The sequence below is a fragment of the Solanum verrucosum genome, unplaced genomic scaffold (genome assembly GCF_900185275.1).
Source record: "Solanum verrucosum unplaced genomic scaffold, falcon-dt-bn FXZP01000205.1, whole genome shotgun sequence".
In the NCBI taxonomy this organism is placed as follows: Eukaryota; Viridiplantae; Streptophyta; class Magnoliopsida; order Solanales; family Solanaceae; genus Solanum; species Solanum verrucosum.
In genome coordinates this window covers 284632-305023 of record NW_026019950.1, presented here as the reverse complement: position 1 = coordinate 305023, position 20392 = coordinate 284632, and the positions used below count along the sequence as shown (strand labels likewise).

Here is a 20392-nt window from a genome sequence, read left to right as displayed (position 1 = left end):
GGAGGAAAATAACGATGCATTCATATAGAAATAATTAGTTCAGTAAAAGATGACTTAATTAAGCAAATATGTACAAATATTACTTTTTTCTTTTGTGTGTACCCAAAATTAAAAATAAAATAATAAAAATAATCATTTCTCTTATCCCCACCCTCATCTCATCATGACAACAATACTAATTAAAATAATATAAATATGTGAGTTCATTTCAAATTTGAGTCCCAAATATCCTAATTAAGAATAAGAGATTACAAAAAGGAATAAAAGAGAAAACGAACAAGACATTTGGATAATTGAGGGAAAATTTTATATCAATGAAAATAATAATTTTTTTAGATGGACAATCAGTCGAGGTAAATATGGATTTTAGTTGGATTCCCATTTATGAGTTGGGTTACGTTATAATAAATTGGGGTCGATTTAAAATAGGCCAATAGGAAGATATCATGAAGTTAATTATTTTTTAATATTTTTTTCAAGTGTATCGGGTAAAAATATGAATCATAAGTGGTTTTATAGAAAATTAGAATTTTTAAATATTATTTTTATTATTTATTTGAGAAGGGTTTAAATTTGGACCGATCACATTAAGCAATATAATAAATAAATATTTAATAATTTTACTTTAAGGGAACTATTAAAAATAAGGGCAAATATGAGTCAAAGGATTAACATCAAGGGTATTTTTGAGCCGAAAGGTGGACACCAGGGGTATTTTAGGGCTGATACGTGGATGAAGAATAATTTTGTACCAATTCAAATACTTGAGGGGCATTTTAGAGCCTTCTCCGTTAAGAAAATACTAATTGACATAGTAGGTTTATCATTTTATCCCTATTAATTGATAGAATTTCAAAATCAATTTACTTATTAAGTTCTACCTTTTTTTCAAAAACATTAACACTCTAAAAAAATTAAAGGTATAATAAGTAAAAAATATTGACTTTTCTTGATTTGTAAAAAATGACAAGTAAATAGGAACAAATAAAAGTCAAAATTGGACAAGAAAAAATGAACAAAAGAAGTAAAAGAGAAAATTCCATAATAATTCAATAGTATAATCAAAAAGAAATTTTTTATCGAGTTATAATTCAACACAAAATTATGTGGTAAATAATGAATCAGACATTTAATAAAAAAATAAACTCTACATTCCTAATTCATGTATTACTAATCCATATATTATTAATTTTTACATCAAACGACTCCTGATTGATGTCACGATCCAATCCACCGGGCCGTGCGAGCACCCACTCTAACACCTAAGTAGGAGAACCCTCAATTCCAATGTTATAAAAATGAGGAAAATTAGGAATAACTGACGAATACAAGAAACTCATATAATATAAAACAAGAGTTTAAAACGAATCAAAGTTTCGACTTGTAAAGTAATTAACTCTCCAAGGATCTAGTCTAAACAGGTACAAGAGCTACTAAGAGTACAACGTAAAACATGATAACGAAAAGACACAGCTCCCACCATGCGAAAGGAAAGATAGAAGATGTTGGGGATTTCCTTCTCCTTCACCTATGAAACATTACTGATCCTAAACTATGCCAAAAAGGCATAGCAAGAGTAGTATCAGTACAACCACACGTACTGGTAGGCATCATCGGTCAATCCAAATACCCACCGCATAATACAAGAAATCAACTGGCGAAACATGAAATAGGACCAATCGCTCTTCCACCTTTATATTTTGCCTACTCTTACCATTCTAGATATTAACATTAGGCTAGTTCACTTGCCTCTAACCTCTTACTCACTTCGTCGTGATTACACCCAATCAATCCCCTAAGGAAGTCTTCTGATACACCGCTACCAACCCGGCCAACCACTCACGATACACTCTTGTGTTTTCCTCATCTCTACTCAACTTACGACCCCACCTTAAGCTTATCGAGGCTTACTTTCCATTTATATTAGCACCCCCTTAGTGGGAAAACCCGACTGAAAACACTATCACTAAGCACCACCTCGAGCCTCAACAATAATACACATGCCCACATACTAATTAACAAGGATAACACATGGGTCCCTTAGTTCCCCCTTATCATACTACAATCGAATTGAAACTCTACCATCCACAGTTTATTACACAATCAGGTATCTCCAATTAACTCACAACATTGCAGCCCCCACATATAAGAACATAGTGTACAACACACCAATCATACAGGAAACACGCCCAATTTCACATCATTAATAGTGCAAGCAATTACACATATAATACAAGTCAATGACCCTCTCATGGAACCCAAGCCCAAACTGTTAGTATTCCGATACGTGGTATCCGATCCAATCTTTATGCCGGAACGTGGTAACCGATCTCATATTTATGTCGGAACGTGGTAACTGATTCAAGTTAGTGTGTCGGAACACAACACCCGATCCATTCAACAAGCCACAATCACAATCACAATCACAAGTACATTCTCATAATTATACAATCATCACATTCATCATTCATCTATCCTCATTTACAATTAGTGTGATCAATAATGCAACATTCGCATACATACATGTATTATAATGAAGCAAGAACAAACATACATCACACAACATGAAATCACAACTATCACTTATCCTACTCACAACATATAGTCGAATACTCAAGTCCCTGACATGTATTGTTCTATGGTCAATTCAGTAGGTTTGTTATTACCGTTACGCTTTACTTATACACACCCATATCATCTAGCCACCAGTCAACAACACCCTATAAGAATATGAATCACCACTATTTCCAAACCCTAACTCATCAACTAGGAATATACGCGTAATCAATCCTTTTTCCTTACACAACAAGCCTAAGCATGAATTCTACCGTCAATTTCAACACACTACGCAGTGAATAACGAATTTGAAACTACTCAATTTAAATAAACCTAGCATACCTGGGCGCCAAGCTGCTGCACAGAATTATCATTCCAATTCTGGTTTCCGAATGACAAGGCGGTGACTTTGGCCAAGAATCTGCAAAGTTTCGATCTCCGTACGCTAGGAATCTCCTCCTCCTTCTTTCCCAAGCCTAGAGCAGCTTTTGGAGGGTTTTGGGGTTGTTTTACGTCTAATTTAGGTGTTTTTAGAAGAAGGAGAACATAAGATTTCGCGTTATTTACATTCTGTCTCACCCAACCCACTCTAGCGGCAACTTACCCCGTCATGGCGCTGCCACCCTAGCGGCATCTGGCCCGCCCTGTCGGGACAGTGGCCTAGTATTTTTCCAAAATTTTGCTTTTCCTAAATAACGACAGTTCAAGTCGTTACAATTGAGCATTGGGAGTCAATGACATGTTATTGGCACAAATTTGTATTTATCAAGCCATATAATAAATATTGAATATGTAACTAAAGAAATAAAATTAGTTTGACGCGTTTTATAAATATAAATAACATGACATAAAAATTGAGAAAATTTACATTGAATCCTTACTTTCAAATTTCAACATTAAAATAATTTTAAATAAAGAACATATATCCTCTGACAACTAAAATTATTACTAAAAGACTTTTAGTTGTCAATCACAAAAGGGAAAACATTTCCATGAGACAATTAGAGTAATTTTCTTACCAAAAAAAAAAAAAAAGTTATAGATAATATGGGTTGGAAATATTTCATGGCTTCTAGGATTTTTTTATTTTTTATTTTTCCTTTATTTCTTCTTTCCACCACTAGTTGATTGGCATAAGTTGTCAATATTCTCATAATTTTTTTTGGTCGGTTTTTATTCTCATTATTTAATCACTCTATAATTCGTTATTCTTTTTGCTTACATTATTGAGCCTCTATTTAATAAAATTTGAAAGTTTCTGCACCCTATACTCGTCAATTTAAAAATAAAATATTGATCTAATTTGTTATATGTAATTCATCTGATAGTTATCATCTCAAAATATATATTAAAAAAAAATCAGCAAATAAATTAATTTAATAAGTTCCTTAAATCATCAACACATTATTTTATATACTTTAGAAAGCTAAAATTTGTATTTTTTCATTTTAGTGAACATTTAAAAATATCATATTTTAAAGGCAGAACAATTAATTTTTTATTTATTTCCAAATTAATGTACGGTACCCACATTAAAATCCGACTAAATTCAAATTCGCGTTGGAAAGTTCCACCTCGGGATAAAACACTGCCTAACAAAATCGACTCTATACACAAGGTGACTCGAACTCGAGACCTCTCGTTAATGATGAAGGAATACTTATCATTCCACCACAATTCTTGTTGATAACAATTAGATTTTTTTTAACATAACACTGAATAAATAGAATAAAAAAAATAATTTGTCTCAAGCTTGATTTTATAGTATATATAATTAAAAAAAAATTGATGCCTCTCTTATTAAAACAATTTAGAGAGGGCCGGCATTCCAACAAGTGTGATATAGATAATTTATCAATGTTAGTAATTGTTTTCACTAATCGACTATACGGTTAAAATTTTCTAATTGAAAAATAATGGTCAAATTGATCCTACGGAATTTGTTTCTTTTTACGTCCAAGTCAATTTGTGTGTGTTGACTTGAAAAACAATTAAATTGACCACTGACCACGTTTACTTCATCCTCTTTTTTCTGTTTTTTCTACCCTCTGTTTCATTAGAGCCTTAACAAATATTATAGAGAATAATAATAGGAATAGTAAAAAATAATAGTTGGTCTTTAAAAGATATTTTTCTAAATATGATTGTTAAAGTTAATCGGAATTGTGGAAAAGTTTTCACTATAAAACCAAAATAATTCCATCAAAATCTCAAAAATCGCAACATAAATATTGCATCGGACACAATATAATAGGCAATAGATTATAAAAATTATTCATTAACAAATTGCACCGAACTTAAAAAATAGAGCAAAAATCATACCTCCAAATATAAGTACCCATTACTATTATGTTTTCATAGTTCCAAATAAATTTAACAATTAGATTTGATATTCCCAATCCAATAATAGTTGTCCACTATATTAAAATAGTTGTCTAATAATACTTGTCCAGTTTAAAAAATCAAGAGATAATTTACTTTTTGTGTTTATTTTATCCTTGCTATTAAATATTAGTATTTATTATCTAACACATTTCTCAAAACATTAAATTTTATAAAGTTGGAGTAAATATATGATGATGAAGACCAAAAATAGTCATGATTGCTAAAGTTGGAGGATTAAAACTGCTAAAGTGATATTTAAGGTACTACTTTGAACATATTATGAAATATAAGGGTCTAATTTTGTAATTTTCTCAAAGTATATTATAAGAAAAAGTTTCTTTTAAAATAAAATCAATAATTAGCCTCGTACCACTTGAACCCTCAAAGAGGGATTTTATTGGTTTTCATAGAAAATGTTTCACCAGTATAATATTTTTTTTCAATATAAATTCGGATTAATAGAACCCCCAAAACACAACTTATTAGATTAAAAATATATAATCGCATTAGGGTGTGGTTTGCGATTTAAGTCGAAGAATAAAAATAAATTACGAAATATATTATACGTCCCTTAAAGTATTTGAAACAATTTATTTGAACTTGTAAAAACAAAAATAATAATTGTATAATCAATTCTCAACTACCTAGTTATTATCTAAATCGTTTTCAATAACAATTTTTTTTCCCGTATACTTCAATTACTTACGCTACTAAATTTCATTTAAAAATGACATGTTGCAGTTTCATAATTAAAGAACTGGCCAACAATAAAATCCAAATTAAATGGCTTAAGTTATCCCAGATTTTCAAAGAAATATGACTGTTTCTTTGAATTAGTATGAGTTTGTGTGCATCTATAAACTTTGGTACAACAAATATCACAAGTTTATTATTTAACTATTATTAATTTTAAAATATGTGTATCATATAAATTTGTGAAAAGTGAAAAAAAAGAAAAATACTTATGTACTACACTAATGAAATTTCTGTAAACTACTCAAATAACGGGTCATGCCTCTCTACCTCCACGAGGTAGTGGCAAGGTCTGCGTACACTCTACCCTCCCCAGACCCCACCTAGTGGGATTTCACTGGATATGTTGTTGTTGTACTCAAATAACGGGTCATAACCTAATCAGCTCAACATAACACATGATCCCTCTCTTTTTAAAGAACAATGATAACAACTGCTAAATTCCAAGACTAGATCATGGTAGGTTCATGTGAAGTTTCATCCAGAAGCTCATGACCTATTTGTTTCTTATAATCATTATACTAAAAATGTGTGTGATATTCACTAATAAAAAGATACCACTTAAAGCATTTTGCTTTTTTCCTTAACCAACATGATTTTGCTGAGCTTTGGAGTCATATAATGTTTTTTAGTTTTTTTTCTTCTCTAAAATCAATAGTACATAATTAAGAATAACGAATTAAATTCAAACAAACATATTATTTTTGAGTAATTCAATTTATATGATTTACATTTTTTGATTTGACAGACTATATTACTTCGATTCGATTTGTTGATGTGTCATTTTGAATTCAATTCATTAGGTCAACTCAATAATTAGATCATGATCTAATTCATAGAAACATAGGATGAATAATCAGACAAATTTAAATTAATTGTCACTCCTAGTATGCATTTTATGAAGGAAAGCTCTTACAATTACTAGTCATTTAAGGTGAAATATTTTAAATAATCACATCTTAAAATTTAGCGTGAAATATCAACTAATTAATTCATTTATATTTTATCTCAATTAACTATATTAAAGCCTCTTCTATATCAATATTTAATCACTTATTAGTTTGTGTTTTCCTTCTGTTAGAAATATGCGTTTTGGGAAGGAAAAATAAATCAATTTAAAATATCTAGTTGCCTTAAATATTCATTTGGTGAAAATTTGTTTTGGATTTTCGAAATTTACGTAAGGATTAAATTTGGTTTATGAAATACTCCCTCTGTCCCATATTAATCATCAATATTACTAAAAATTGTCATTTAACTTTGGTATTGACTATTTATTCTCATTTTTTTAAAAATGATTAAATTGAAAAGAGTTAAGACTAATTTAATAAAAGAACTTCTTATTATAATTTCTAAAGAACGTATGAAACAAAAATATGACAACTAATATGAAACGAAAAGAGCAGTACATACTACATTTTAATTTGTTTTTGAGACAAAAAAGAATCTATAGTACTTGAACAAAACAAGATAGTTTCTAAAAATTGACAAACATTACAAGTCCAAACAATGGTAGTACTAGTCATGAATATTTAAAAAAACATGTAGTAAGAATAAATGTTGGCATTGTATTTATGAGACATACCACGTTTAAGACCAAACAAATAAACTATTTAACGTCGTTATTAACAGTAAATAGGAATAACTGTTAGCATGCAACCCAATTAAAGCACGCATAATTAAATGCGATTAACTGTTAGCATGGAGTATACGTATTTAAACACACGTAATTAATTCTGAAATTAACTGCTACACCATGGAAATCAAACCTAATCCAATGTGTAGTAATAAAATGATATAAATAGTAATTTAATAACGCAAGTTGAACAATTTTATAAGTAAATATTTCGTTATGATTTTAATTGAGATTTGATAAAAATAATATTTTGAAATTAAAATAGAGAAGGATGCATGTAAAAATAAGTTATATTCGTACATGAATATAAAGTTAAAATTTTATGAATGAAAAAAATGAAAATACTACTAAAAATAAGTTATATTTGTCATAATGTAAGTGTATATTTCTACTTATATTATAACTTCAACTAATTCAAATTTACGTGAGGTAAGACTCGTTAAAGGAGAATATGCTATCTTGCAAGATCCTTTTTTCCATAATTGAGTTTGGTTACTTATAAATGGAGCTTATTTTTCCTTTCAAAAAATATTTGTTTGAAAAACACTTCTGAAAAAATATACTTTAACATGTTTTTTTTTTTTTTACCAAATATCAATTATTGTTCAAAAATGTTGAAAATTAATTAGTCAAACTCATACTTGTCACCAAACATACCTTTTTTGAAAAACACTTTTCAAACTAAGCCAATTTTAAATATGTACCCAACCATTTATAAATCTTCTTTAGCCATATTGATCCATTTAATCCACTTCACTTAATAAAAAATATTTAAAAATAGAAAAAAAGTAGAACAAAAAAATTACATTCAGGAAAAAAAAGCTGAAAAATACAATAAAAAGAGAAGGGGACTCTGTAAATGAGACAGTTGTGGGCAAAAATAGGGTGGCGCACAATAGAGAAAAGTACCAAAGAGACCACATAGGAATAGGACCAGACCCTTATAATTCCGTCGTTTTATATTACTTGATTCATATTAACGTAACACAAGTTTTTAAGAATTTTATTTTTTATTTAACTAACGATATTGATAATATTTAAAAAAAATTAATTTAAATTAAAATATTTATTTTTAATATAAGAATCAAGTAAAATAAAACGGAGAGCGTACTATTACTACTCTCCAAATCTCGTTTCTCGGGCCATCCGTAATCACGAATATCAAGAATATTTTTTTTCCTTTTTTCTTTTTTTACCCCAAAATTATTCTCTTTTTTGCCAAAAAATATTTCCTAATTTTAGATCTTTCTTCTTCTTCCATTAATTACACCCTTCAATTCTCTGTTTTTTTTTTTTTTTTTTAATAATTTAAATGGTCAGTCCTTTCTTTCTTCTTTGTTCAGAGAGGGAAGAGAGAGGAGGAGGAGAAGGAAGAGTGTGTTGTGTTGTGTTGTCTCTCTCTGATACATTTTCTTTTTTCCCATCCATTCAATTTCATTGAAACTAGCCGGACCCATGTGAGAAAATCTTCTTTGCCCTTAATTTTTCATATTTTCTTGAATTTTTCCTATGTGATTTAGTAAATTTTTCATGTTAATGATTGTAAAAATTTGATCTTTTTTCTTATTCTTGTTGATGGGTGTTTTGAATAATCCTTTAAATGTTATAAAGAGTCGAATTTGTTGTTGGATTTGAAATTGCTTATTTATTTGGGTTTGAAAGTTAGGGTTCACATTTCTATGCAGATGGATAAAGAGAGGAAGAGGAGGGGGTGGGGGTAGTACCCTTTATTGAAATTGAAGTATGTTATGTGGGGGAGACCAGGTTCAATGTGAGTGGATTGGGATCCATGCTGGATCTATTGTTTTTTTGTTGTTGTTGTAATGGTTAAGAGGGAGATAGTATAATTGTTTTTCTTGTCACTAGAATAATGGAGTTTTTTGAATTTTTTAATCAGTTTTAGTCATCTTGGTAGTCGTGTTTTGGTGTTTGTTTACTAAATGCAATTTCCTTTTCATTTGTTTATTTAGGTTTATATGAAGGATGGATTATTTAACACATTTCCTAGGGCTTAAAAAGATGATTTCTTGATGTGGGGTTTCATGGGGTGAACTCAAGGTATCATGGGTAGCTTCAGTGATGATGAAGGGGAATGTCGATTTTTCGATGCCCCGGATAGTATTTCCCAGGGCTCTGATTTGGGTTCTAACTTTACCCCAATTCCTGATTCTGGCTCCGGGGTTGTCAATGGTGTTAGCTATGATGAGTGGATTAAAACCCCCAGAAGTGTTGTTGAGCGGCGTAAGCAATTCCGTTGTTGGATGGGTTTAAGTTTAGATGGAATGTCTGGAGAAGATCCAGTAGATATAGGTGGAAGCTCCAATTTATCTACTGGGGAAATTGAAAGAATTATGGAGAGTAGTGGAGCCGTATTACGAACCTCAATTCATAAGGACGAGTTTTCTTCTTACCGGTCTTCTAGGTCTGGTTTGTGTGGGGGCGAAGGTTTGGATTCACCTAAACAGTTGGGTTCATATCGGAATTTTTCATTTAGAAGTGGCAATGTTGATAGTGGAATTGGGTGCAATGTACATGTTCAGGCAGAGAACGGCCAGCAGAGCAATAACAGGCCTGTAAGATTGGAACGCCTGCTAATGTCTCATGAACCCGAGAACTCTTCATGTATGTCCCCCGTTATTGGTGAACCTGGACAGGGAGAATTGGATAAAAATGGAGACACACCGAAGAAACTAAATGGAGTTAAGAGTCGGTTATTAAGCAGGCTACGGTCATTTACGTGCATAGCAAATGCCGAAGGGAGATGTCTTGAATTGAAGGATAACAGTTCCAACCCTGTTCAGAGGTCTAGAGTTCAGAGGGTTAAAGTTCACCATTGTAAGAAGCGGTTGAAGGAACTCTCTGCTCTTTTCATGGGGCAGGATATCCAGGCTCATGAGGGTTCAATTTTAACTATGAAATTCAGTTTTGATGGACAGTACCTCGCTAGTGCTGGTGAAGATAAGATTGTGCGGGTGTGGCAAGTGGTTGAAGATGAGAGATCCAATGAATTTGATATCCCAGAGTTGGATCCTTCATGTATGTATTTCACGGTGAATCATCTTTCTCAATTGGCTCCTCTGGTGATAGATAAAGAGAAAAGTAGTAGTATGTTGAAGGGCCTTAAGAAAACAAGAGACTCTGCTTGTGTAGTTTTCCCTCCAAAGGTCTTTCGAATTCTGGAAAAACCGCTGCATGTGTTCCAAGGGCATACTGGGGAGATATTGGATCTCTCGTGGTCAAAAAATAATGTAAGTTTATTAAATTGTCTTTGATCAACAATTTTCTGAAAAATTCTGAAAGTAATCGTCTTTCTTGCTATGTATTGTTTCTGCAGTGTTTGCTCTCATCATCAACTGACAAAACTGTTCGTCTGTGGCAAGTTGGAAATGATCTGTGCCTCAGAGTTTTTTCACATAGTAATTATGGTATGTACAGACCTTTATTATACTCCACTCTAGAATTCTTTTGTGATTAACATATTTGTAGTGATTGAGTTTCATGCTGTATTACTCACTTTGATTTTGCAGTGACTTGCATACAGTTTAACCCAGTGAACGATGAATACTTCATCAGTGGATCAATAGATGGGAAAATTCGAATTTGGGCTGTTAACAGCTGTCAAGTATTGGATTGGACGGACATCAGAGACATAGTGACTGCTGTTTCCTATCGTCCTGATGGAAAGGTATGCTAATTTTCATCTTTTAATCATGGTACCCCTGTAGCAGACTCAGAAACTTGAGCAAATTATTGAAACAAATAATCTGCTTCATATAGGGTGGGATTATTGGCTCAATGGCAGGCAGTTGCCGTTTTTTTAGTTTGGAAGGTAACATTCACTATTTGCTTTGTGGTATTGTTATTTGCCGTCATTAATATCTCCCAGAGTCAGATTTTCAAATTTATGGCATTGCAACACTATATGTCAAATTGTTACTCGTATTTAAATGGAATGTGGGTGTTGATTGACCTTCAGATTTTCGAAAATGATGACATTTTGCTTGTGGTTGTCTGCACTTCTTGGCCTCTTTTATTACAATCGTAATAGAAGTAAAGAGGCATTTATTCATGAGACCACAACTTACTAATATTTGTAGCTATCATGTATAACTTAGTGATGTGTTATTTCTGGAGTGTCAAAGGTGTTTGCAAGATTACTAGGAACGTTTGGGAATATTCTGACTTAGTATTTTAGTCCATGCTTTTTCAGCAAAAACTTACAATATTATATTTAGTTGGAGTTGAGACAAAGTTGTATTGTGACAGGTCATGAGATACAATTAGACAAGCAGATGTGCTTGGCCAATAAAAAGAAGTCGATTTGCAAAAGGATTACTGGCTTTCAGGTAATATTACATCACCAAACTACAGTTTGTGGTTCTGGTCAGATTAATTTTCTGATGTACCTTATGATGAGATGCGTATACATTGCTTTCTGAATGCAGTTTTTTCCACAAGACCCATCAAAAGTTATGGTTACTTGTGCTGACTCTCACGTCAGAATCCTAGATGGTATCAATGTGATCGGCAAGTACAAAGGTTTGTTCCCTTCTCCCTAATTCAGATAATATTTTATTTGATGTCCGTTTTCCCCGTCTTTTGAGTGCCTTGTGCTTTGCTTTAATGAATTGAAGGCAATGTGAATTGCTGCAAATTGATATTGTGATTTTGTATGACAGTGGGATGTATAGGAGACACATTTCTTTTTTCACTTGAGTACTGGTTGCGACTTGCGACTCCATTGTAGTTTCTAGGCTCAACTTGTTGCAGCTTCTTATCCTCTACTGATTTTAATTTACTTCTACTCTGTTCTATAGGTCCGCGAACTGCAGGAAACCATCTCTCTGCCTCTTTCACCTTGGATGGGAAGCATATTGTCTCAGCGTCTGAAGATTCTAATGTCTATGTATGGAACTGTGATGTTCCCAAAGATTATGTGTCTCAACCTAAAGTGGTGAGGTCATCTGAGTTCTTCTCCAGTGATTCCACCATTGCAATACCCTGGTCCGGCTTGAAAACTGTAAATCCAGATAATGGACGGCATTGTGGAGGAGGACTAAGTCAAACTTCAAACAACATATTACCCTTCATTTCCTCTCCTTATCTTTCTTTGGGCAGTGAGTTGTTCCTTGAGGCAATTCCAAAAGGATCAGCAACCTGGCCTGAAGAGAAGCTTCCCGTATCAAGTCCCCGGTCAACGTCTTCTGGGATGTGCAAATCTGAATACAAATTTCTGAAAAGTTCTTGCCAGAGTTCATCCAATTCTCATTCCTGGGGTTTAGTTATTGTTACTGCTGGCTACGATGGGCGAATACGATCATTTCATAATTATGGGTTGCCTTTGCCACTTTGAGTAGTAGGTACTACAGGGTTAATTTATGTTGTGGGCCACCCTTTTAAGAACAATCTTTTTCATCCGGGCTTCAATGGAAGGATACAACAGTGTGTGTGTGTGCCGTGCCCTTGCCACTAATTGATAAATATCCTCTGGTATATCTATCTCGGCTTTGTTCTGGAGAAATCCAGTAATTCTAACTTATTGGAGATGGATATCTGCTGGCCAATGGTGGGATATATAGTTGCACAAGTAGAGATTGTTTTATACTTGCACAGTTCATACTGGTTGTTGGCTCATCAGAATGATTGAACTATTTTATCTGCTATTTGCTTCAACGAAGACGGAGATTGACCACATGACCACTAGTGAGAAGGCTAGGTGCACTGCTTTTTTAGCTGCGGAATTGTACATGAATCTGAGTTTACTACAAATGTGATAATACTTCCAGGCAAGTGCTCTCTCTAGCAAGTGCTTTTTCTGATAAAAGAAGTGGGAGTTACGAGGGGTATGCCGGTGTGACCCAGGATTACACTAACATATAGATGTCATTTCCAATTTATAGCTTTAAAAGATAGATTTAGTTGTTTCAATCTTTGAAAAAGGAAAAAAAAAAAGGTTAGATTTAGTAGTGTCATGGTGTTGATGATGAATCAACGTGTATGAAATTTGACTTATCACAGCAATTGTTAGTTCTGTACAGTAGTAGTTGTAGTTAGTGTATATGCTTTGTATATGCATTGAGTTTATAAGGGCTCTCCTACAAAGTAAAAATTACACCCATTTGAACCTTGTGTTGAGGTTCATCAATTTTTGTATCCAATCTTGTCGTTGATGTTCTTGAAATTTAAATTTGTTAGTAGTAGTTTCATGAATATGGATCTGGCTCAAAGAGAATTTGGAATTAATAATTGAAATTCTTACCAACTTGACTGTATCATGGAACTAAAAATTGAGATTAACAGGCATCCAAAGTAGTGCATTTCCAAAAATAGTCTATTAATTCCTAAAACACTAATGAATATCTTATTGATCTGATTATCGATTGAATCAAGAGTCGTCAAGGATCGCTAATCTATAACAAACATCTTATGATTTGGTATAATGGATCGAATCAATCACGTAGCCAATATGCAGCCCAAGTCTTTGACGGCTGAAATATTCTTTAACTGCAATTCTGTTCATAATACGCTGCCTTTTTCTTCCAGTAACTGAGGTACCTATTAAATATTTTCTTCTGCTTGTTTTGTGGGGATATTCGTGGGTGTAAATACTCTCTGCGTTTTTCGAATTTGTGTAGCTGCACTGTCAAATTTGAGTGGTTTCAGATTATATTGCGAAGAAAAATCAATGGAAACAAATTAAGTTCGTCAATGAACTACTGCGAGATCGGGATTAATTTTTATTTTTTTTCCACAAATTGAGCTGTTCTACCAAGTTTCTCTGAACTTGATTTCAAAAAAGAAAGGACTACTACAGTCGTGAACAATAATACAATAAGAAACTCTTGAAAAACTCTAAGCAGATCAACGATAACGGCGTAGAGACAGAGTCTGGTTCCTCTTCCAGGTTGTCCTTCTTGAGGGTCTTGCCTTGTGGTGCAAGTGTCCTCTTCCTCGGAGACCCCTGTATTTCTTCCCAGCTGAAGTCAGTCCACGAAGCTCTCTATGCTTGTGCACTGGGTTGCAGATCCAGTTGATTCTTGGGTCATTCCTTATAGCAGGATGGGCTGAATCAATCAGGATCACTTCAAAGTATTTATATGTGGAATCCTCATTGATCCAGTAAGAATTGAGGACCTTAAGACCACCCAATTTCCTACCAGCACGCTCCTCAGCAACAGATCGCTTACTACGCTGAAACTTCAATTGGGTGACTCCCTGGTTGGTAGGCTTACCGTACACAATACCCTTGGATACAGGCATCTTCCTTCCACCACGCTTCACACGAACACGGTAAACCACATTGCCCTGTTTGGATTTGTAACCCAAACATCGTGCCTTGTCAAGACGAGTAGGCCTAGTAACACGCACTATTGATGGAAGCTGGCGATACTCCCAGCACCTCACCCTTTGTAAGAACCTCATCACATCGGACTGCTTCTTCCTCCATAGCTCTGACACATAAGTGTAGGCGCCCACAGTAGAGCGGCGAAACTCTCTGCTCCTACTCAGCTATTCTCGCCAAAGTTCAAGGAAATAACAAACAAAACTATTACTCTCACATTTAGTCCATGATCACATTCCTTGATATGAAACTAGCAAAAAAACGGATGAATAGCAAAGCATATAATTTATAAACTATTTCTTTTCTATTTCGCTACTTGTTTTTTATATTACTAATTGCTTAAGCAAATGAACATTAAAGTAGCCCTCACAAGTCACAGCCCCACAGGTCCGCTACTTTTTTCTTTCAATATAAGCAAACACAAGTCTGGCACCAAGGAGGTGTGACATGTATAGATGATGCACAAACATGAATCATAATCTGTAGAGATTTTGAAATTTAAGTAGCCCAAACGCGATGCATGCCAATTCTGTCACTGTAACTTCCAATATGATGAGGTGAAGGAAAAGGAAAATGCATACCAGTGCTTTTAATGTACTACAAGACACTTTCAACAGACAATACACTTTTATACAATCCTATCAAAAGTCTACTAAAATGTTACATCTTATACCAGAGTGAATCCACTCTGTTGACGGAGAAGAAAAAATGAAACCCATGCTCTGATGGAGCCGAAGGACCACTTCAACAAATTTGCAGCATGATCCCACTTCTGAGAAAAAAGAAGGATAAAGCAGCATTGTGAGTTGTCTAGGTGAGAAAAGGCTGCAAAAGTATGGTGGACATGAGAAAAGAAGCAAATCATGGATCCCAACCAAACTATTGTTCAAGCAGCAAGACAAACTATCAAATAGAAAAAAAGAAAAAGGGAAAAGCATCACTGAAGTAGGTATCATTATCTAAAGAAATTATCAACTATATATAATTATATATTTCATTGCCAAATATGCAAGTCTGAAACAGCACAAAAAATTGGCATCAAGAATGTTCCAAGTCTTTGACTCATATCAACCAAGCCTTTTGTTCAGGTAAACTCTTCTAGAACCAAAACACTAGTGACCTCTTCTATTAGTCTAAGCAAACAGTCTACAGTTCATCAATAGAATTGTGATTTGGCCAAGATGACATTGGTTTGAGATATAAAGAGATATCTTCGAAGTCTTTTATCTGACCAGCACTACATAATCCTCATTTCAGTATGGTCTTTACTCTTCAGATATTCCAACAGGAAGCGTTCTATACATTGCAGTACTTTATAATTGACCGATTCCTCTACAGAACAGACATAATCTAACCAAGTACAACTACATAATTTTTTTTGATAGTGAGCCAAGTACAACTACAGAATTGAGGCAGATCCACTTAAAGAGTATTCTTGTGAGAGTAAATACAATTACAGTCAACCATAGTTTCTCCACAGGGTCATAATTCATAACACAAAGGCAACTATAACATTCTAATCAAGAGAAGTTGTGGCCATGCAGCAGCGCAGTTTTTGTGGTGAGTAAAGTAACAAAGATGTTTTTCACCAAAATAGATTCACAAATCATCTCATCTCTAAACTAAGGAATTTTATAGATCGTGTGTAGTAACAACATTTATGATCCACTTAATGAACTGCACACTCCACAATGTCATGATCCTATCTGACAATGATATAGGAGTAGCTATTAAAGCAAAATCAGGAAATAAATGTATTGCCCTAATTTTGTACAGCCACGAAATTGACAATGAGCGGATTCCCTAACAATCCGAGTTAGTACTCCATAAGAAGTCCTCTATTCATTTAAAGACTTTGGCATCTAACCAAAAAGCAATAAAGAACAACACAACATTGATGAGACAATATCAAGAAATTGCTAAAGCTAGGTGTAGCGGCTATTGAGTTCACTTTCATCCATGAAGTTGCAATTTTAAGAGAATAAACCATCAAATACACCTCCTTTAAAAAAAAATCCACTTCCAACATTTCCTTTTCAAGTTATTTACCGACACATCACACAAGAAGACCTATCGTTCCTGTAGAGTTGCTCAACTTGATGAGCACTTTAATTGTCTTCAATCTCTTACACTCTATAAACCCAAAATATCATCCATTTGGCAGAATGAACAAACTTGCATTGCAAACTTAAAACTGTTGTTAGCCTAAACCAGCGGATGAAAGAGGAGCTTCTACGTGAACACTTCTAGCAGTGGTTTCTCCTCAAACAGTCAAGAAACTAGCACTGGTTGTTCCAACAAAAACTCTTACTGTAAAAGAACTCTTATCCGTTCGTAGAGGGTGAGCCTTCAAGGTTACAAACTACCAAGTGACCGAGTCCGAGCAACTTAGGCTAGCTCCGTGTATATGTCCTTTTCCTCCATTGTATATTTCCAAATTTCCTAGGTTGGCATGTAATAGAAATCATTGTTAGTTCCAAATTTCTCCATTGTTTTTGGTCAAAGTAACCAAAATTGATTGACCAAATCCCGTACGGATCCCACACTACATCCACACCTGTGTCGTGTCAGCACGTCTGACACTAACGGTGAAGAGTCCAGGCAACTAAGGAGCTAGTTGTTAAAGCATTAAATATGTTTCTATATACACATATTTTTCTGGTCAGGCCTTTTCCTCTTTACTTCCTATATTACTATACACAATTATGGAGATGGAGTACTTGGGATCAGCAGTATTCTATGACACAAACATGCAATAAACAACCAATATAACAAGTTAACACACCTAAACTAACATAAACTGGAAAAAAGAATAATGAAACCTTATTTAATAGTGTTAAATTCAAATTAGCATTGCATGTACATATTCATGTATTGACACACATAATACACAGACATGCTATGTTGTTTCAGGACCAGAAAGGCCAGAGAATGATTCTCAATACCAAAATGCAGCAATGCTTAAAAATTGACAGCTTACTCCTTTTTAATAGTTCAAGCTAATTCAAGTAAAATACATTACATAGTGAGCGCAAATCAGCTCAAACAATCACTACATAACAGCTTCGATTCTCATAGTTGCTTCCTTGCTATCCTTACAACACTAGCAAACAAACACTCAAAATTCACAATAGAAACAGGCAAAAAAAATTTTAAAATTACCGAATCAAACGGGGAGGTTATCAGCGGAGGTAGGGTTAGTGGTGGCAGCGCAGGAATCGAGGTGAGAAGGGAGGGCGGAGATCATGAGAGGGCGCTCTTTAGCTTCTTCCTCTTCCTCATCGTCGGATTCGGAAGTGTTGAGATTCACACACGAGCATCGTTCCAAGGATGCGAAAAACGCCGTTGCAACACTAGTACCGAACCACCTCGCCAAACCGTCGAGCTTCTCGTAAGACATGATTGATAGGATTCTGAACTGTTCGTCAAAAGATTTGATGGATCAAAGAGAAAAACCCTAGTCCAGAGAACAGAGAGATTTTTGGGCGAAAAGATAGAGATGGAAGAGGCGAAAATGGTCAATGAGGACAGCTGGTGACTTCTTCTCGATATATATCGACCAGCTAAGTCTTACCAATTACTTTAAGAAAATACCTTTTCAAATTGTTTTCCCCCGGTATTTAGTTATAATTAAATATTCATTTCAAATTATTTTTCAGAGATAAAATGTAAGGCTATTTTATTTTATATTTGGTTGGAGTTATTATGCAGATTATTTATTCCACTTAGTGATAAAATAATTTATTTCGTATATAAAGTGAAATAATTAATTTCGAAATAACTTGTTCTCTACGTAATGACCCTTAAATATTTAATATCTTTCCTGCATTTAAATCAAATAAAATTCAAAAGTTTTATTTTAGCTAAAAACCAGACAATTAAATTAAAACAGACAGAATAATATTTTATAAGCAACAGAAAAAGAAGGGAAAAAAAAAAACAATAAAGGGGAAAATAAAAAAATAAAAAAGAGCAGCGTCTAGATGCCACGTAGGATGGAGATGTATCTACAGTTCTGGGGTTATGAATGGATAAGTCCATGAATGATATGAGAACAACGGAGGTGCTGGCAATAATACTCACAAAAAATGGCGTCAATATCGATTCCTTTAGCGTATAAATCTCATTCTCTCCGTCGTTCCCCAATTTATCGCCCTTCGCAACTTCACTCACCCATCCAAATCAAATGTTCAGGTACGATTCTCGTTTTTTTCTCATACTCAAATTCTCATAAATGTTCAAGCTGAAATCGCATCTGAATTTCGTTTATGATCTATGTTTGATTGATGCACCTGGAGGCAGCTTCCAAGGATTGTTCCAACAGTGAGGAAAGTTCAACTCAATTTAAGCAACTTAGGAATGTTGCTTGTGGATTCCTTGCTGTTTGGGCACTTTCTTCTGTTTCTCCCGTTATTGCTGCTGGTCAGGTTGGGCCAAATTCCGTGAAGTTATTCTATTGCTATTTGATTTCACATATTTCCTTCAGTGTGTTCTAATTTACATATAGGTCACGCGGGTTCGAGCCGTGAAAATACGGCAGACCTTTTTAATGTCACAGTATTGAATTGTGTTGTTAATTATATCTCATCTAAAACTTGGTCTAAAATCTGCTTTATTTTTTTGTTTTAAAATGTGTGGACGGTTCTTTTCTTAACCAAGTACGTATAGGTATTCTGTTGATTGATGGGCCTAAGCTTATGCCAAGTTAAATTATGTGAGCCAATTCACCCAAAAGGTTATTGCCATTTAAGTTTTTAATTTGGCAAATAAGTAGCCTAATCTAGTTGGCATTAAGAAATTCAAAATTAGTTGTATAGTTTTTCGATCCACATGATGTTTCACTCCTGACATGTACATTTAACTATCTTAGACTCCCATTACCTATATTGTTCATGTGAAAGCACGGAAATCTAGGTTTGAGCTGGACGGGATTTGAGATATTTGATGTTTTGCGAAAGTGCGTCTTATAAATGGGAAAGGGTCAAATTTGGCTCTTTTTTGTTTCAAATCGAGCAACTTTGCCATCCATTAGACTTTTGATCTAATATTAACCCCGCCAATATGAAAATTGTTTTGTATCCTTGACCCCTAATGGAGCTCCAAATTGAGGGAAATTTTAAAGAATTGTTGAAAATTGAAGGGTAAAAAATGACAATTTGCTGACTGCAAGGAATGAATGGACCAAAAGCCTAACACAACATTGAGCAACTTTGATGCTACAATGGCAATGTTGAACTATTTCTCCTCATAAAATGAGAGAAAACATCTTACAGCTCATGTTCTCAAAACAGGAAATAAGCCTACGTGCATTTTGACTTAGAATTAATTTATCAGGACTTGTCATAGCTTCATAGGTCCATACATGTATGCAAGATTATCATTTGTTTACATTTCGGGTTGATTTTGCAGAGATTGCCTCCATTATCAACAGATCCAAATAGGTGTGAACGGGCCTTTGTTGGAAACACAATAGGTCAAGCCAATGGTGTTTATGATAAACCACTTGATCTGCGCTTTTGTGATTACACAAATGAGAAAACTAATCTTAAGGGGAAGTCACTTGCAGCAGCACTCATGTCTGATGCAAAATTTGATGGTGCAGACATGACTGAAGTGATCATGTCTAAGGCTTATGCTGTTGGTGCTAGTTTTAAGGGTAAGTTCACATTACACTTTTGTAGAAAAAATATTCTCTCCCTGTGTTTTAAGGCGACTGAAGA

The 20392-nt window shown here is 34.0% G+C and overlaps 4 protein-coding genes across 4 annotated transcripts in view; 2 read left to right on the top strand and 2 right to left on the bottom strand.

Annotated features, from left to right (window-relative positions):
• The window catches only part of LOC125813770 (ubiquitin-60S ribosomal protein L40), a 275584-nt gene that overhangs the window by 252959 nt on the left and 2233 nt on the right, over window positions 1–20392 (bottom strand). The window lies entirely within an intron of this gene.
• LOC125813760 (thylakoid lumenal 17.4 kDa protein, chloroplastic) overlaps window positions 1–20392 on the top strand; it is a 115547-nt gene that overhangs the window by 93986 nt on the left and 1169 nt on the right. Inside the window, exons 2-4 of the mRNA XM_049493231.1 lie at window positions 18757–18866; window positions 18975–19099; window positions 20082–20328. Coding sequence (XP_049349188.1) covers window positions 18761–18866; window positions 18975–19099; window positions 20082–20328 — 478 coding nt within the window. The 5' untranslated portion in view covers window positions 18757–18760. The remainder of the gene's footprint in view (window positions 1–18756; window positions 18867–18974; window positions 19100–20081; window positions 20329–20392) is intronic.
• On the top strand, window positions 8643–12713 carry LOC125813723 (WD repeat-containing protein YMR102C). Its single transcript, XM_049493182.1, has 8 exons — window positions 8643–8787; window positions 9301–10578; window positions 10665–10755; window positions 10858–11015; window positions 11108–11159; window positions 11597–11676; window positions 11776–11869; window positions 12148–12713. The coding sequence occupies exons 2-8, from the start codon at window positions 9394–9396 to the stop codon at window positions 12681–12683; spliced, it is 2196 nt and encodes a 731-aa protein (XP_049349139.1). The 5' UTR covers window positions 8643–8787; window positions 9301–9393; the 3' UTR covers window positions 12684–12713.
• Window positions 14159–18072, bottom strand: LOC125813985 (60S ribosomal protein L15-like). The gene is made up of 3 exons (XM_049493464.1): window positions 17845–18072; window positions 15346–15444; window positions 14159–14839 (listed from the first exon to the last, which is right to left on the bottom strand). The coding sequence occupies exons 1-3, from the start codon at window positions 18070–18072 to the stop codon at window positions 14192–14194; spliced, it is 975 nt and encodes a 324-aa protein (XP_049349421.1). The 3' UTR covers window positions 14159–14191.

Bases quoted from the DNA above. Each gene is read 5' to 3' on its own strand.
- LOC125813985 (XM_049493464.1), bottom strand. From the start codon at position 18,072: ATGTCTTACGAGAAGCTCGACGGTTTGGCGAGGTGGTTCGGTACTAGT. The intron at 15,445-17,844 runs GTTTGATTCGGT...CTTTTTTCTCAG, and splicing joins CCTCCGCTGATAACCTCCCC to AAGTGGGATCATGCTGCAAA. The intron at 14,840-15,345 runs GTATAAGATGTA...TGGCGAGAATAG, and splicing joins AACAGAGTGGATTCACTCTG to CTGAGTAGGAGCAGAGAGTT.
- LOC125813723 (XM_049493182.1), top strand. From the start codon at position 9,394: ATGGGTAGCTTCAGTGATGATGAAGGGGAATGTCGATTTTTCGATGCC. The intron at 11,016-11,107 runs GTATGCTAATTT...TGCTTCATATAG, and splicing joins CCTATCGTCCTGATGGAAAG to GGTGGGATTATTGGCTCAAT. The intron at 11,870-12,147 runs GTTTGTTCCCTT...TCTGTTCTATAG, and splicing joins TGTGATCGGCAAGTACAAAG to GTCCGCGAACTGCAGGAAAC.